Below are 17390 nucleotides of genomic sequence, written 5' to 3' on the forward strand. Positions count from 1 at the left end.
ATAGACGGAGGGTCCCAGAGGTACCTGGTCACTGGGGGGAGTGGAGCAGACCTGAGGGAGTTCCCGCCCCCCAGTAAGCGCATTGCTGATTAAGAAAATAAGTGTAATTACTGTGGTTACTGGGGCATACAAATAAACTATTGAAAATGTAACTAAAAGGAAGATGCTGTAACAAACAGGAGACGGGCTGGGTGGTTTCAAATAAGGTCTGTCAGTCGAAGGTAGTGTTAGGGTTGGATTGGAAAGTAAAGCAGCGGCATGAGCCAGCACAGGGAAGGGAGACAAGGTGTAGGTGAACCCGACAGAGCCAGTCTCCAGTGTCCTGCATTAGGGAAGGGACCCAAAGACCAGGGTGGCAGCTGCAGCTGACCACCTGCTTTGTGTCCTGAGAGACTGGGGAGAGGAAGTCCTGACTAGAATCCTTTCTTACCTGTCTGATCAAAACCAGGAAAGTGGCCTCATTCATAATGATTAAGTCAGAATTAATTGTAACTCTTCCTCCTTCCCTCCCCAAAGAAGGCTTGTGTAGTCTTCTACAGACCCCAAGTAATACTTGTACTTTAAATGTTTTCTAAGTTCAGTTTGCATCATCGCTCCGTTCCAGAAGCCTTCATAGGGTTATTTTCATCTGTCTCCATTTACATCCAGGTTTTTACATGGATCTTCTGAAGCTTTTGCTATGCCCTTATGGAAACCATGGTCTTGCTAATGAAAATCCAGCAAGAAATGTCATTGTTTAATGTTGTACTGCCATGCCGATGCCTTTCTAAATGCATTTCTCTCATTGATTTCATTTCCACAGGATGTTCCTGGTTTCTTGGTAAATGGAGCCAGCGCTGATCTATAATCAGCAGTGAGAGGCGGTAAAAACCCTGGACAAAGCTGCTCTTGCTCTGCCAGAGATAAGAAAACAAGGTAGGAGCTGCTCCTGGCACTCTGTTCTGGTGTACACTGCTGCATAGCAAAAGTGGAAGACTAAAAAGCAAGGTGTTTTTCCAGGGATTTGCTCACTGGCAGAGAGGTGGCAAATCTGGAAGACGCGGCAGTATGAATCTGAGCTGGGAAGTGCAGCGTAAGGGTGAACAGTCAGTAACTTGTACTGAAGCCCGAACTGGAAATTAAATTGGAGTTTTCTGTATTTTAAGTTTCACCTTATTCAGTTTAATTTCCTTCACCCTAAGAAACTGTAAAAAACCCTTTTTTTTCTTCCTAATTCATTATTACTGAGTTACTCGTGACCTCAGTTAAAATTGAGCAAATGGATTGCACTGAGCTGTATGGACTATTAAAACTCTACCTAAAGCTTTAAGTGGTGCATTCCTTTATGTAAGGATGATGTTTTTCCTTCAGAAAAATAAAACATATAAAAACTGTTAGTCTGACAAGGAACTCCAGCAGCAACTCCCTACCAGCCTTCTGTTATAGGGAAACATAGGCCTCTATTTTCAATCTAAACTAATGGAAAACACTAATTTTGTGTTATCAAAGTTTTATCATTTGCCTGCCTGTACTACAGGAGTAAATAGGTCTCACTTGTTTTAGAAGTGAGCAGTTTGTTTGCTAACGCTGCTGCCCAAAAACTGACAAGGCAAAATCAGGTTCAAGTAATATATTCATTTACATTGCATTCCAAAGGGTGTTTTCCAATTAATGGGATTGACTATACAGAGTCACCAGTAACCTTTGAGTCATTACCAAGCTGAGAGTCATTGACCATCTCTACCGATAGGTGACTAGCTCAAAGCAAGCGCAGAAGACGTTTTGAAGTTCACGGTAGAAGGTGAAGCCTCCTTGCATGTGCTAACGCATTAATCTCATCCTGAGAATATTTTTACAACCTAGATTCTGCAAGCGTTGAGCACGGGAAGTTCTTCAGCATCGGTCCCAGAGGTCACTGCTCATTTGACTCCTTCCATTGTATCATCGCTGCTGAAGATCAGGTGAGGAAGGTCTGGTTCCTACCCGGGTTTTAGTCATGGATTAGGTAGCCCAGTATGAATCATTTTATTGGGTGACTCAAGCTTAAGCTGAGATGCGGCTGGCTCATGGGTGGGGAAGGCAGAACAGATTATCTGCCTGGATTCTGAAGTTTTCAGCTTTACTGTCTTAGGTTGTGTGGTATCCTCTGAGTAGCTTTGGAGCTGGATTAACGTGAAGTGTGGTGGTGTGTGTAAGAGACTTGCTGACTCTGTTTACTTGAAGGGAAGTATCTGCCTGAGGAGGTTACTATTGCCACAGAAACCTCACTCTTGCTAATCAAAACCCTGGAAGAAACTTAATTGTTTAACGTAGGGTTATCAAGGTAACTGCGATTCTGAGTGCATTTATTTCATAAAAATTAACACAGCATTTCTGGTAGTGGGACTGTATGGGATTAATGGTGACCTCTAATGAGCAGTGAGTGGCAGGAGTCTGGAAAGTGCTACCAAAAAAAGGGAAACTAATGCATGGATTGCATATGAAGATTTTTGTATTTGTCAATTGAAGTTTCTAATCATTGTCTCTGAGGAGCTTTAGACTAAAACCTGCATCTCCCTTCCAATCTATTTTAATTCTTCGGGATACTCCCTGCCTTTAGTAGAGGGCAAACAGCTGAAAATCCCTTTTCTCTCAAATGAGTGTGTATATATACAAAAAGTTCAAATGTCATAAAACAAAGGAGATTTTCAACCTTCAAATATTAAAATTCATCCTTGTTAAATTACTTCAGTGTTATATAAATAATTAAAAACAAACCCGAACAATGAGGGCTAGCAGTAAGGGATTAATGATCCATGATCATTAGCGTGAGCGGGATTTATGTTTGACTACCTTCTCTATGGCTGGCCATAAATTACCTATTGGAGTAGGCTGATGATCCATTTCAAAGCCTGCGGAAGTGGTTTGTTTGCACGGAAACAGAAATGTGAGGACTGGAATAAAAAAATAGGTGTAATTTCTCTGTATTTGCCCTTACGTCGCTCTGGGCTTTGCAGCTGAAAAAGGCAACTGGAAAGTGCTCCTACGTCTGGTGCAGCATTATGTCTTCAGTGTGCAAGAACATTATATTAATATTGTAATACAAAATGCACAGATACAAATGAGAAGCAGAAGTACAACTTTTACAAAAGATTCTTGTATATATATTATATACATTATATACATTATACATGGATTTTATATGTCACAACAGCTCAAGCAATGGCTTTCTGTGTTCTCATGTTTTCAATTGTGAGTCGTTCTTGCATCTGTATTATATTATTATTCTGGATTAAAGAAGAAACTGGGTACAGGATCTTGTGTAACAAAGCTACACTAAAGACAGTGCCTTTCCAATTTAGAGCTTTCAAAAAGTCTGGGGCAGAGAGGGATTATTTCTAAATTTACCAGGCCGAGGCTGAAGATTTGCCAAGTAAAGTAGCAGTGTAAGAAAGGCTAGAGTGCGTCATGGGAACACTCTTTAAATCTAGAATAGTGACACGGTTTTTTAAAAGGAGAAACAATTATACAAATCAATTTGTTCTTTTTAGTGTCGTGGTGCATGTATTGCAAATAAGGACAGGTACTGGAAGTTTGGATTTGGTTGTTTTTTTTAAACAAAAATTCCTTTGCAAAATGAAAGTTATACAACTTGTATGATTTTGGAAAGCAGAGATGAAGAGTTGAAGACAGTTTGCTCCCTGAGTAAATATTTTAAAAACTACTAAAATCTATACAACTGTTCCCAAGGCCACCCCTCCCCATCACTACCAACAGACACATCTATTTCTGAGCTGTAGGCACAAGCCACCACCAGTAAAGCACAATCCTTACACTGGCTCATCATCACTCCAGTTCAGGGCAGGGATTTAAGGAAAGGGCTCCTCCTGTCATACCCCACTGAAATGAGTGTGAATCTGTCTGCCCTTCTCTTGTTCGTGGACCTGGTTACGTTCTACGTCTTACACATCAAGAAGCTTGCAGTCGGTGTCGAAACCCTGGTGCAAAGACGCGTTATCGGGGTTCATAATCCTGTCATAACAAAGTGGGGCATTTAGTTGGTCTGTTGTTTGCAGGAAGCGGCTGACTCCCCGGTTCCTTGAGTTTCTGTCCACTCTGAGGTGTCGGTAGTGCTGGAGCAGAGAGGTGGTGAGCAGCTCCCTTCAGCTGATGGAAGTTGTTAATATAGCTGGCAATCAGTAGAGTGATCTCGAGAATCTGTAACAGGAACATCCAAAACTCTTTGAAAAATACAGTGATGTGTTTTGACTGCTGAAAAAATAGCTAACTTTTTAGCAGGTGACAATCACCGTCAACTGGAAAAGTACTTGTACTTTATCGAACACATTAATGATGGGGAGAGAGGAGATGTCTAATTGAGCTTTTTTCTATTGCTCCTTGCAAATAATGTAACGTTATTCCCATCAGTATGCAAGATCCCTTGTCTGCCACTCTCTTAAATGATTCAAGCAGATGGCTCCTTTCACTGGGGAGAGATTCTGAAGTCCATCAGATCATGCTCTTAGAAAAAAAACTTTTACAATGTGTTTAGTTTTGCTAGAAAATACCTGGAGCTCAGAGAACTAAAGACACAGGGTGAATAAAAGGAGTTAAGACTTCTGGGAGCGTTTTACCGTGTTTTGTCTTGGCAATCCACACAACCCTGCAGTGAGAAGAGAACTTGAACAGATGTATTTTACTGGGCTCATCTATATGAAGAGACGTGTTTTGACCCAAATCTCTATCTGGATTTGTATTCTGTTTCATAAATTGTTTTGACTAACAGCAAAAGACTCTGAAAGCTTTGCTTTTTTAAAAAAAATACAGCCAATCTTAGCAGTGAAGGAGGGAATCCAGATTTAAAAAGCATGAAGTTTCTTTAGCAAAGGATTTTTAAGAACTGACTGATCTTTCAGAGCTTGTGGTTTACAATTCCACTGTAGAACACGAGTGTACATTCTTAAAATGATCCCTGGTGCTGATCAAGCAAACAGACTAGTTTTTAGGTATGTAATTCCTGTCCTTAGCAGCCGCCTTTGTCTTTCTGTGAACAATTTGGAGTGTTACAGACAGGGACATGAAAAGAAAAGGAACACATCAGTATTGTCACTGTTAGCTCGTATATTACTGATTGTTTTGCCCTTTAAAACCATCTGGCTAAAGTCATTAATCAGAGAATAAAGGTGATGTTTCATCTTTCACGTCTGTTTAGGGTAACCCACTAGAAGAAGTAGAAGAGTAGCAGGTGGTGGGAAACTGTTCCGGGTAATATACCAACCTTTGGTTTTGTCATGGCGAAAAGGTGCTTTTCAGTTGAGTTGTCCTTCGTCTGAGCATTGTTAACAACCAACATAAAATCGTCTTGATAGCCTCCAAAAGTCATCAGACTCTTATATGTATATGTAACTGTTAATCGCTTAGAAAAGAAAACCAATGCAAAGCTGTAAGCAGGACAAGGCAGGAAAAACAGATTATGACAAATATTTCTTTTAAAAATATAATTGCATGTGTATTTTTCAAAATGTTGTTAGCCTGTTACGAGTCTTGGAATTAATTGTGAATTTGGGGATAACGTCATTCAGCGGCTATAGGGAATTTCCATTGCAGATGATCACTCTTGTAAGTTTGATGCCTGTTTCCATTCCAAATTAATTAGATCAAGGATATTATAAGCAGGTTTCAACTCAGATGTATAATTCAATTTACTCTAAGAGAAGTTAACTTAGGAATTCCATCTGAAATTGAAGCAGTGTCTAGAAATTAAATGGTAAAAGAAAAAGAAATTAAATGAAACTCTAAAGGAATTTAACTCCTGGCCTTGTTGTTGTGCAGTGATGTAGTTTGCATACACACAGATGGAAGTTCAATCCTGCTCTTGTTTTCACCTCTCCGATGAAACATAAATGCTCTTCAAGGTTTCTCTGCTTTCCATGCCTCGACTCTGATTGTTCAGTGTTTAACACCACGCTAGTGGCCTTTGAGTCTATGATTAGTGTTTAATTCATCATTGTGACGTATTAATTTGCTGCAGATGTTCCCACTTAAAATTGATCCTAAGTCAGTATTTGTACAATTACTGCCTTAACATCCTTCCGTTACTAAACCTCTTTTTTCCCTGATTTCGAAATAGTGTTTTCTCTTGCAACATCCTTTCTCACACCCCCGAAACTCCCTACAGAAAAGCAGAATATTCCCTGGAAGCTGAGCATTTCCTGCATGCTGACAGTACAAGCTAGCCGTGCTCTGCAGAACTGCCACAGCTCCAAAGTGTTTATAGAGGGTTCTGCAGCATGACACAAGCTCATTTTGCTTGTTCTCCGAGCAAAGCTGTGGTTGGCTCTCCTCTCCTCTTTGTTTTATTATTTCTTTAACTGCAGAGAAATGTAATGAAAAGGCCCCTATCAGTACAATTACGAAGCTGAGATTTTAATTTTCTGATATTCCATATTAGCACTTGCTAATAGCCCCGTGCCGTTCTGTTTCTTTGCAGGATATAAATTAAAGCAGGGACCTTCTCAGGCGCCGCTTTTTTACCCTGATTACCACGAGTCGTTTCCTGTGAAAACTTTTACTGCAAATCAAAGCAAAATCAGAGCCTAAAATGACATAATTAAATAACACTGGGTTATATTACCTACTATTAAACAAAAATAATACAATGAAAATAACAATCTGTTAAAGTAACTGCTCTTTGCAGAGTGTATGTATTATGAATAATAATGGAAAATGAAGTCTGCAGGAAAAGAAAATGAATGCTATTGTAAGAACTGTAACTATGGATCTTCTGACATCTGCATGATTAAAACATTAACATTTCATCAAAAGATATAAAAACTGTATCTGATAAACAAAAATAAGTTCTGTGCAAAGAATTCATTACTTATTTCTATTATTAGTGCTACTCGAATGATGATAACATGAAAGCATTTTGAAAGGAATGAGTTTTTGCTTTAAGAGAACGACTAAGCAACTTAGTGTGGAAGGCTAATGCCATCTTTACGTAGGATGGTGGTGAATCTGTCCGTATACTCGGTGTTAAAATCTACTTTGACCAACATGAACACAGAAATTTCACTTACCATAGAGCTGTAATCTAGGATGCTTATGCCATCTTCATGTACAGCAAACCATATGAAGGACTTCTCAGCTGAGGATGTTGCTAGAGGCTACAAAGAGATGTGTTCTTTAATTGCTACTGCAAAACGAGGCAGTATGTAAACAACAATTAACTCTCAGCTCTTAGAGAGCGCTCTCTATCCACAGATCTTACTGAGACTTGCACTGGGAGGGAACTGATGTAAAGGAATTGAAGTAGCTGCCCAAAGCCATGCAGGCAGCCAGCAGCAGAACTATGAGCTCAACCTAGTATTCCTGAAGCCTCCTCTGGTGCTTAGTCCCTCCAAATGTATACTGTCATTAATAAAATAAAAAAAAAGTCAGGTGTTTTAAAGTTTGTTCACCAGCAGGTGAACATGTCTATGTATGCAAAGAACAGTGTGCTGATCAGCAATTTTATATAAGTATCTACTCTGACAAGAGATTCAGTCAGCACTCGTACCACACATTGACTGACAACAAAAAGGTACTACTATTGGCAAACTATATTTATATTGAAAAACCTCCACCACTCAAATTCAGCAAAGTTTCTTACTTTGGCTGCAAACAATTTAGCCCCAAAGAAAGACCATTTTCTGGCGACGGTGAGATAAATGCGCACACAGTCTGCGGCACTGTGCCCCCGGAGAGCCATCCATCTTGTAGACAATCGCTGACAAAGCTGTCTGTTGAAATGAAATATGTAATTTAGTTATTGAAAGGAATTTAAATGCTTACCCATAGCGAGTTTAATGAGCAAAAAAGAATCCATTTGTTAAAATGATAATTTCATACAACAACTATCACTTATACAGTATTAAATAAATCCAAAACGTCATTTAGTATTTTTATGCACAAGAAAATTACGAAGTATCTTCTAATTTCTGCAACATTATGATTAAATATTGATGTAGCTGTAGCAGCACAAAGGGAAAAAGTCTAGGACAGCTTTTAATGTGCTTCTACGGATAATCAATCTCCCTTTATCAGTACTCAACAGCTACAGCCGTTGTCATTCCAGAAATCCATCCAGTTTAGCACTCTCTTTACCTGTGGCTAGTAGCAGATGTGGAAGATAGGGCTTAACACTCCTCTTTTTTGGTGTGTCTGGGCGCTGCTGCCAAAAAGGCGGCTTCTGATGCTCACGGGCTCTTTTCGTTTGTGGCCTTGTCGTGAGCTGGTTTAATGAAATGATCCTATGGAAAACTAATCCTCCAAAACAACCCACCCCAGAATACCTTTCTAGTACATGGACCCGCAGGAATGACTCCCCTGGCAGCCACAAGATTAGATGCAGCCCAAGAAAAGGGCAGGGGGGTATGAAGTGAAGGGAGATCTTTCACTTGCAGCTTACTCTTACTGGAAGTTTACAAAGTCAAACTGCACCCTTAGCAAAAGAATACAAGCAATGGGGCAGGTACAGAGCGATTCTTTCCCTGCCACGGACTTTCAGCTCTAACAAGTGGTAGTTTAGGGACTACTGAACAGTTCAAGAGATGTTTGACTTGACCATCCATGCATTAGTCTCATACAGGACCTCTTTCTTACACTTTGTTTTTTTGCAATTAATTGTATAACTTTCTATTTGTTGTTTCTTTCTATTTGTTGTTTCTTGTTGTGCGTATACTTTTGAATGTCCTGAGTATCCTCCGAGTATATAATAATGGTACATTGTGCGTATGGTAATAGCTCCTCAAGTCTGTAGGGAAGAATGAGGGAATAATTTCTGTGATGCTTACTGGACTCCAAAGTTGCTGTATCCTTGTTTTTGGATAATTTATTACCCTATTCTGCTCTTATTCATGTTAGTAGGTGTTGATTGAAATGACTTGCAGGCTGTTAATTTTCAAGTAAGTGATACCTTACTATCAGGTCCACTAAGTTAACATACTGCCGATTTGAGTGGCTGCCAGAGATTGCACATTTGAATCGCACACACTCGGATCAGATCCTTGTCTCCTTTACTTTCCCTAGTTCTTTAGTCCATGCACAGACTTGATTTAGATCAGAAAAAGAAGAATGGAAAAATCTCTGGGTTTTGTAACACTGTGCAGTCATGTGCAGCTTTTGCTGGAATGGGGGCTTTATGGTGGTCCTCTGTTTAGCTCAGGAATACAGAGAGGAGATGGGTTCTTCAGTACGAGAATGAGTTTCAAACACAGGTTTGGGCAAATATGGCATAACAGTAAGTTGTACCTAACAACAATTTAAAACTTCCTCATTTCACTCCTGGATTTTTAGAGAATATGAATCGCAAAGCACATCTCACCTTAACTGCTCCTCTGAACACCCATGTCTGTATCGCTTAGGGTAGAATCTCTCCAAAACCTGTTTTAATGTCTGACTGGACTTGGACTGGGACGTGACTTGCCCTGCTGGAGTTGAGAAAGGCCGTTCAAAATCCCCAATCTCTACCTAAGGGAGACACCATGAAGAAGGATATTTTTTTGTTACTCCTGAGTAATTGTCTAGCTGAGTATTATAAACGATCCTTTCCTCTGTCTTACCAAGTATGACATGAAAACCAGTTTGTCAATTAATGTATATTTCTCACTGATTAAAAAGTCATGCAAGTATTTTATTCTTCTTATTTTGTATTTACCACAAAAAAAAGATAACCATCAAGAATAGCGACTTAAGAAATGGTATGTGATTATATGGTATTTAATCGAAGAGGGCCTGACTGTGTAGGAGGTAAAGCACGCACGTGTTACCTGTACTGCTGCCAGCAGCAGCACAGGCGGTAAAGCATTTCCACCCAAAGGCTCCAGCCCAGTCCATTTCCTGCACTATCACGGGTAAAAGGTGGAGGTCACTCGACTGCCAAGCACTCTTGCACCAGTTTCTTTACTCCAGTTTCTCATCTGTAAAACTGCTGTGCGAGTCTTTAATCCACAAGGATTACCTGAGCTAAAAGAGCTGTCAATTCCATCGCTAGTTCTTTGTTTACGGGGAAAAGTCCATTGACTATTTGATCATTTGTCTGATACACCAGCAGCAGCTTCTCTCTGTCTGTCTCCCCATGGACCTGAACTGAAAAATAAAGCCTACAGAAGAGACAGAAAGTTATTAAATAAAGAAGATAGGGAAATGCATTAGCCCCAAGGATTACCAGTATCTGCTCTGAATGTGACATGTTTACATCAGCGTCAAAACACATTAGCAGAGCAACACTTCTGCTTGAACCAGTGGTAAATATTTAATTTCTGAGTTCGGTGTTGCCTTTTTTTTGGCAGCCCTGCTTAGCTCTTAAGAACTAGAAAAAACTAGATTTTTTTTTTTTAATTTCTCTGGTTACACCCATTTACTATTTTTGTAGCAAACTTTGAGTCAGCCAGTATTTTTCAGATGAAGAAACTCTGCAGAAATTAAACCCAAATCTTGGGCCAAGGCAGGGATGTTATACTTGCTGAACAAACCTGTTTTTGTAAGTAAGGCGGACAGTTCTCGTGCCTTCACATTTCCCAGGATGTTGTTCTTTGGAAGCTTGCTCCCATTTCGAAATAATGTCACAGATCTAAAGAAAAGCAATACCGGACTGACTTTGTCATATATTCCTCTTTGAAAACACCTTTGAATAGAAACTGTCAGCTTACTTTACTATCTGTTACCTATTGCTATCAGAACGGTACATAGCTTGAATTTTTAAACCTACTGGAAGGTAACTTCACTTGCATTTCTGAGTGGGAGCATTTAATAATTAACCTTTCTGTTGTTTGTTTATCCGGCAACACACACGGTACCTTTGGAGACGAGCCACAGCATGCTTATACGGAAAGGCCAGGTACTTGATTTAGCAGCAGCCAGTGACTGTCTAATTACAGAGCGTGAGTTGTTACGTCATTAATCAAATGCCTTTGATCTCTGCCTTCTCTGCTGCATGCTGGAGTTTTTCAGGTCCTTTCTAGTAACGGCTATGAAATTTGTAACTCAGAGTGCAGCTGTGAACATTGGCCAAAGGCTGCAAAAGACTATGCAGTAGAAGCACAAAAAATTCATTATTCGTTAGTTGCTAAAAGGCTTGACAAACAGCTACTACTTTACCGAAGCCTAGATGTATTATTGCCTTTTGCCACTCTACTGCAAAGAACTTAATTCTAGCGGTAGAGAGAACTGCACTTCAGAATTCAGAACAACATAAGCCAAACACTGTAAGCACAGGAAATATCCGGAATTGAACCCTAATTATTCTGTGTTTAGATAAGGAACCCTTTCTTTTTTTTTTCCTTCCCCAGGATTTCTGCCCCAGTATCAATGACTTTTTGGACCTCAAACTGGTCATCTTTCGGGGCTGTACCAGAACTGTTAACTGCAAGCTCTAAATGCGTGTTGGACTCCAACTCCTCTTTAGTTTTAGAGAACGGCGATTAGTAACAGCTTACTTTTTCTTTTTAACCCAGCTGTTACTTCTCTGAATAATAATATCAGTCTCCTAGACAAAGCTTTTAAATATAGTTCACTGAATGAACTTCAGCAATTGAAAAAGTGATGGGTATTTTTTTAAATCTTTCCCTTTACGTTAGGAAGGAAAAAGCCCAAAGACCGTTTTTGGCCTTAAAAATGTTTTCCTTTACGTTGTCTGAAGAGAGCTCTGCAAAATGAGGCTATTTTTGTTGTTTTATATGCAAAGCTCATTAAAGGCTTTTGCTTACCTTGATGTTTCCTTGAAGACAGTGCTCTATATCCTTGCCAGAGGGATCATCAGAAAACAGAGCAAATCCTGACTCAGCTGGTTTCCTCATCCCTGTATCCTGGTTAAGGGTGTTCAGAAATTCCTCCACTGTGGTAGAGGCATCAAACCCAACAACCTAAAAAAAGCAGCCAAAATGCATTTTGCCACCAAATTTACACCTCCCACGCCCCTCCTTAAATCTAAGATTTTTAAATACCTCTATAGTAACCCATCCCATCCTCTGTGAATCACTTACTGCCATTGGAAATGAGAAATTTCCATGAGGGCTCTGGTAAAGGTTCAAGATTTCCACACGGGAAGTCAGTTTAGTAGAGTTTTTCTCCATCAAAACTAACTTCCCAGTTATTGCATTTTGTTTGTGAAATCACAGTCACTATCAAAATGCTTCCAAATGTAGTATTTTGGGGTTTATTTTCTTTGTTTATAGTGGTTTCTTTGCACTTGCTACACTTGAATTTCTGCTACAGAATTCTCGTAACAGAAAGCGGTCTATTATCTGAGCTTTTTGTGACAAGTATCACTAGAAAAATGAAGAAAACTATAATTTCCTACACTTTTCAATATGGTGGTGAAACAAATGAGACTGATTAATCATTTTGCATCGCGTGCAACTTCAGAGGGATATTAGATGGCCAGATCTGAAATGTTTTACAAATGTTGCTCTGTCAATACTACATAGGTCAGTAATAGACAGAGCCTCTGAAGTTTTATTTTCCCAAATCTGAATTTTCTGTTTTCACTAGTATTAAAGCATTTTAGCAAGAGATGACAAATGGCTGTCATACAGCTACTAGTTGCTGATGTTCTCTTAAATCTGTTTTGAGGGTGTTTTCCTGTATTTGTTGAAGATGTTTTACTCTTTTGGTAAAGAAATGTCTTTAAAATGGATCTTGGACTTCTGTTTTGGGCTTCTCAGTGGCTGGCATTAAAAAACCCCTTCTAAATCTAGCTTCAGAGATGAATCCAAGAGTTTGCAATACCACTGCAACTGCTTATTTGCTGCTCCCAAGGAAGTAATTTATGTATTTAATTACAATTTTCATTGTCCTTGGAAGTATACATTAAATAACACATGAGCAGTTATTCCTCTTCTTCAAACTTCAATCTTGAAACCTTTTAGGATGATTTAAATACATGTTATTTTTCTGCTTTACTGGGCAAGCAGTAAAAAATTAAGAAACTTGGCGGGAGGGAAGCAGATTTCTTCCATGACCAGAAATGAAAGTTTATTTGCTAAACCTTCATTTCATATAAAACCAGGAACACTGAATTGTTAAAAATCTCTTTACAGCCAGCTTTCCCAGTTGGAAACACAAACCAGGATGTGAAGCAGCATGTATGGTAGCTTATGGAAAGTTTCCTACGGGCTTTGACTGGTCAAGTCCCAAAAGAGTTCCGACTGAAGCTGTGTTTGTTGTGTAACAAATATATATGGTTATCCTTCGTGACTGATGGTGGTGCCTAGGGCTGTGCTTCCAGGCCTTCCCTGAGATGCTGAACTTTGTAGATGTCTGATGAAAGGAAGTGGAATTTAATGCCTTTCCCTTTTCTTCAGTCCAATTTATTCATCCGGTGGTCAGGTTAAATAGGAAACAGAACCTCAGTATTTCTTACTCTTAGGAGGTTTTAGTATTTTTCCTTTCTTTTAAAGGTTTTTCCTTAAGCTTAACTCTTTGTTTGTCAAATCAGATCATAAATATCTTGTGCCTGCCATTGTGGGCACTGGCCCAGGATGAAACCTGAACCACATTTACCTTAACGCTAACAATTCTGTTTCTGATACACTACTTCATGTATATGCTCAGGGCAGGGGGCTGGGAGAGCTCAGATTTCGTGGTCTGCCCCACATTACCTGATATATGCCGTTCATGAAATGAACTGGAATGCTGAAGGGCAGCGAATGGTGGTAGGGGTTTCTTAGGAGAGTGGAAAGAATTTCCATCCTGGAAGGTCTGGCCTCTCGGTCTCCGTTCTGCTGGGTGCGCTGTACACACCGCTGACAGTATATTGCATATTTCCCAAATTCAGTCCTGTGACAAAAAGAGAAACAAGGCAGTTCCTGGGGATTGAGTGAAAGGATAGTAAACTGTGAATAAACCTCTCTGGGGATGCCGGATAGGGGGAGAGCTCAGATTTCTCCCCATGAGATTTCCAACACATTTCTACATGTGGAATTATAAAGAGAACTAGTCCACCAGGACCAATAGAATTGGGGCAAAGATGAGCAGAGTGTTTTGTGTAACTGCCAGTTTGGTTTTTGAGGTTTTGCAACATGCAGTCAGAGTTCCACTGCAGAGTATTTTTCAAAACAGAGTACAACTTTCCCAAGAGATGCACTGAAGTAAAATACGCTACATTTTCCTAACACTGGAGCACAATTCTGCTCAAATTTATTTTAAAATAAGTATCAAAGATCTGAAATATTAAATGAAAGACTGCAAATAAGGTAATTCAGGAAGACTAGTTGTCTAGCTGGGTACTAATATTCAGGCACACCTGGCATCTGCATTCTTCTTCAGATGAAGTTTAAGAAGCCAAAGGAATGGGTGCTGGGGCAGAAAGAGTCCAACGCAGAGAGCCAGGAGCTGCAGGCCCTGCACAAAAGGAAGACATTCACTGTTTTAACCATCTTACAAACTAAAACTTCCTGCTGGGGCTGCTGGCCAGCAGTGCAGCTTGCTGTGCCAAGTCGAGTAACAAGCAGCTGTAAATAGGAATAAAAAAACAACACACAGAAAAGAATGAGTGAATAAGCAGGTCAAAATGCTGTCTCTCTGTTTACTTGTGCACAGCAAGTATCTTTCGGGGCTGGAAATGGGAAAGCAGCTCAGTTTGTACAAAAAGCAGTTAATATGTAGGAAAAAAATACTAAGGCTGCAAGGCCAAGCACTAAGAAATGAGATACTGTGAAGCAACCCATAAGGTATTTTCCTCCTACCAAGTAGGTAATAGCTATTGAAAAACCAATTATTCAATATTTTGGTGTAGTACCACTGCTCAATATGTATCCATAGCTTCACTTAATACAGGCTGCTCTCACGTACTCTGGATATTCACTGACTAACATTGCAACTACTTTTCTCACAATAGTATCAATGCACCAGACTGAAATTTAGAAAATGAGGTTCCTCTGTCTTGATTTGTTTGACCTGCCTGGTACTAAACAGAAACTTGACAGCTCAGGGACAGATATTCCCTTTCCTCAAATACCTGTCCTTTGCTGGAGGATAGCATTGGCGCCATTTCAGGAAGACCCAGCAGTAATACGATGTTACTTCAGGTTTTTGTTTGATTTTAAGTAAGCAAATGCTACACAACAGCGCAGCCCTTTTACCATTCTAAACAGTCTGTGTAGTTCCTTCACTGCAGAAATACTGGGTTACCTGTATTGGTCCTGCTTGGTTTTGTGGATGGCGACGTCTAGTCTGCTTAATAAGCTGACAACAGATCTCGTTTTGAAGTTCAGGGTGTGTGAGGCAGATCTGCAAAGCACTTTGGGCCAAAGACACATGGTAATCGATGGCAGGAGAGTCAACTGCAGCATTGATAAACAACTGGCAGGTCTAGAGATAAAGCAGTAAGGAAAGGAGTTCACACACAAAAGGCTCCAGCAATTCCTTTAGACCTTCTGTATAACAAAGGTGTGCTGTGATTAAAGTCACAATTACTCAGTTTACCAGTAGACTAAGGAACTGCTGCCAAAAGAGGTGAAAAGGGCCCAGAAGGGGTGAAAAGCTGTACAGAGCGACTAAAGATAAAAACAACTCCTAAAAACCACGCTTTCCTCTCTGCGTCTAACGGAGTGGGCTCTATCAGGAGATACAGCGGGTTTGGCAGTAGGCAAGCCCGGTACGCAAGGAGGAGCATAGCTTCCTCCTCCACAGGACTTTACCATGCGAAGCGCACTGCTCTTCATGGCAACCAGTGCGTAACGGTGGTGCAAGCTGTGAGCACACCGCGGCAGGATAGACACAGAAGGATGACCAGAGCTCAGAGCCATTTGGTTTATGTCTTGGCTTTCACTGGTATTGTTACTGTGGGCAAGCGTAACCTTTCCTATCCCCGAGCTCTCTTAGGAATGCCAGGAGTTAAGCATTTGCTGTGCTGGGTTAGAAGAAAGCTTACGCATCACTCATTGCATTTACTCTATATAATAGCTGAAGAATTTTCAAGGTATATAAGCAAAATACAAGCAATGTATGGAAGGCCAATCTATCTAGTCTCTCTGAAAACAGGTGGATGCACAGGGCTGATTTTTATCAGCAATGGAATAACTGAAACACGATTCAATCTGTTTCTAAATCATTTCCCTACCTGACTTTTAAACTGATGTAGACAAAGTTTCACTAAAGGTCATGCAAGTTATCTCTTATTTATTTTAGGTAAGTGTCTGTGATTTGAATTACGTCTGAAATATTCTTCAGGAAGTGATTTCCAAACAGAAATTTATTTTTATCAGAGAAGTACATTCCCTTTTAAATTTTCATGCTGCAGGATTACAGAAAATGAGATGGATGTTCTTTTTTAAAGCACTTCAAACATTTCAGAGAAACAAGCAGGAAAGTTTGCCTACAAGTGGCTGTGACTGAATGTATGGCGCTTATCTTGAATTCCTTTCTAGATCTGAAGCATTACATCAAAATTCCCCAGATGGTTGATGCTTCAAGGAATTTGGTCTTTAGACTCATTTAAGTTCTGTGGAGAAATTTCATTTATCCAAGCTCCATTGTAATTTATTTCACATAAAAAACATGAGCAAGATTTTATTTCAGCTCTGAAGCAGACTTTATAGCCTGGCTATTAGTTAGTGTTCAGGAGTAGTTTTACCTGGGTGAGGGCAGGAGAGAGGAGAAAGAAGGTTAATGGCATTGCAGCATACTCCTCCTCACAGACACCAACCACCTATCTGGCCTTTAACTGGGAAAGAAATACAGTCTTACTGGCACACAAAAATTCTCAAGAAACCAGCTGCAGCCCAGAAGTTATGAACCATTACATGTCTCTTAATCATAAAGCCTTTTCACTGCTACTGGGAGATACATATATGTGTATGAAGATCTTTAAAAGTGAATTAAAAAAAACTGTTGTAAAATACTTTCAAAAATTTACTCTGTAATATTTCTGTTTCTAGAAATCTAATCAATCTTTTAGGAACAGCTAATTCATAGTTCTCCTTGCAGATTTTGTTAAAAAGAGCAGGACAATCTCGATTTGAAATAATCCATGACTTCCTTAAACTTAAACTTTGCTTTGTTCTTCTGATTTTTAAAATGTCTTCTAGCTGATGTAAATGTATCTACATCAAAACTTGTGCCTACCATTTATTATTCCTGAAATCTAATTGAAAAAAAATAGTATTTCAGATACAGTTCTCTGACTACAGAGAACCATGCTGTTTGTTAGGTTCTCTTGGGCTCAGGAATTTCCTAAGTTTGTTGTCATCCATGATGGCCGTGGATTTTTCTGCTAACTTGCATTTTATCGATGACCTGAGTAGGAAGGGCAAAAGTTGAAGCCTAAACTGCTCCCTCACAACTCGAAGTGATCTCTTTACATTGGAAGTGACAGTCTTTGGTGAGATGATATGGGGACGTTCTGCTACTGTCTGAGAAGAGTAAATTTCTCTTTTGTCTTACCTGCTGAA

At 39.7% G+C, this 17390-nt stretch overlaps 1 protein-coding gene across 1 annotated transcript in view; it reads right to left on the reverse strand.

Moving 5' to 3' along the window:
- Nucleotides 1–3993: 3993 nt before the first annotated feature.
- Nucleotides 3994–17390, reverse strand: part of PLEKHH2 (pleckstrin homology domain containing, family H (with MyTH4 domain) member 2) — a gene marked incomplete at its 5' end in the record, with an annotated part of 21209 nt that continues 7812 nt past the window's right edge. The window contains 11 exons of the mRNA XM_010145038.1: nucleotides 3994–4176; nucleotides 5237–5374; nucleotides 7038–7124; nucleotides 7610–7739; nucleotides 9323–9468; nucleotides 9959–10100; nucleotides 10473–10570; nucleotides 11706–11861; nucleotides 13599–13776; nucleotides 14243–14340; nucleotides 15130–15309. Coding sequence (XP_010143340.1) covers nucleotides 3994–4176; nucleotides 5237–5374; nucleotides 7038–7124; nucleotides 7610–7739; nucleotides 9323–9468; nucleotides 9959–10100; nucleotides 10473–10570; nucleotides 11706–11861; nucleotides 13599–13776; nucleotides 14243–14340; nucleotides 15130–15309 — 1536 coding nt within the window. The remainder of the gene's footprint in view (nucleotides 4177–5236; nucleotides 5375–7037; nucleotides 7125–7609; nucleotides 7740–9322; nucleotides 9469–9958; nucleotides 10101–10472; nucleotides 10571–11705; nucleotides 11862–13598; nucleotides 13777–14242; nucleotides 14341–15129; nucleotides 15310–17390) is intronic.

Source organism: Buceros rhinoceros, unplaced genomic scaffold (assembly GCF_000710305.1).
Source record: "Buceros rhinoceros silvestris isolate BGI_N320 unplaced genomic scaffold, ASM71030v1 scaffold18341, whole genome shotgun sequence".
Classification (NCBI taxonomy): Eukaryota; Metazoa; Chordata; class Aves; order Bucerotiformes; family Bucerotidae; genus Buceros; species Buceros rhinoceros.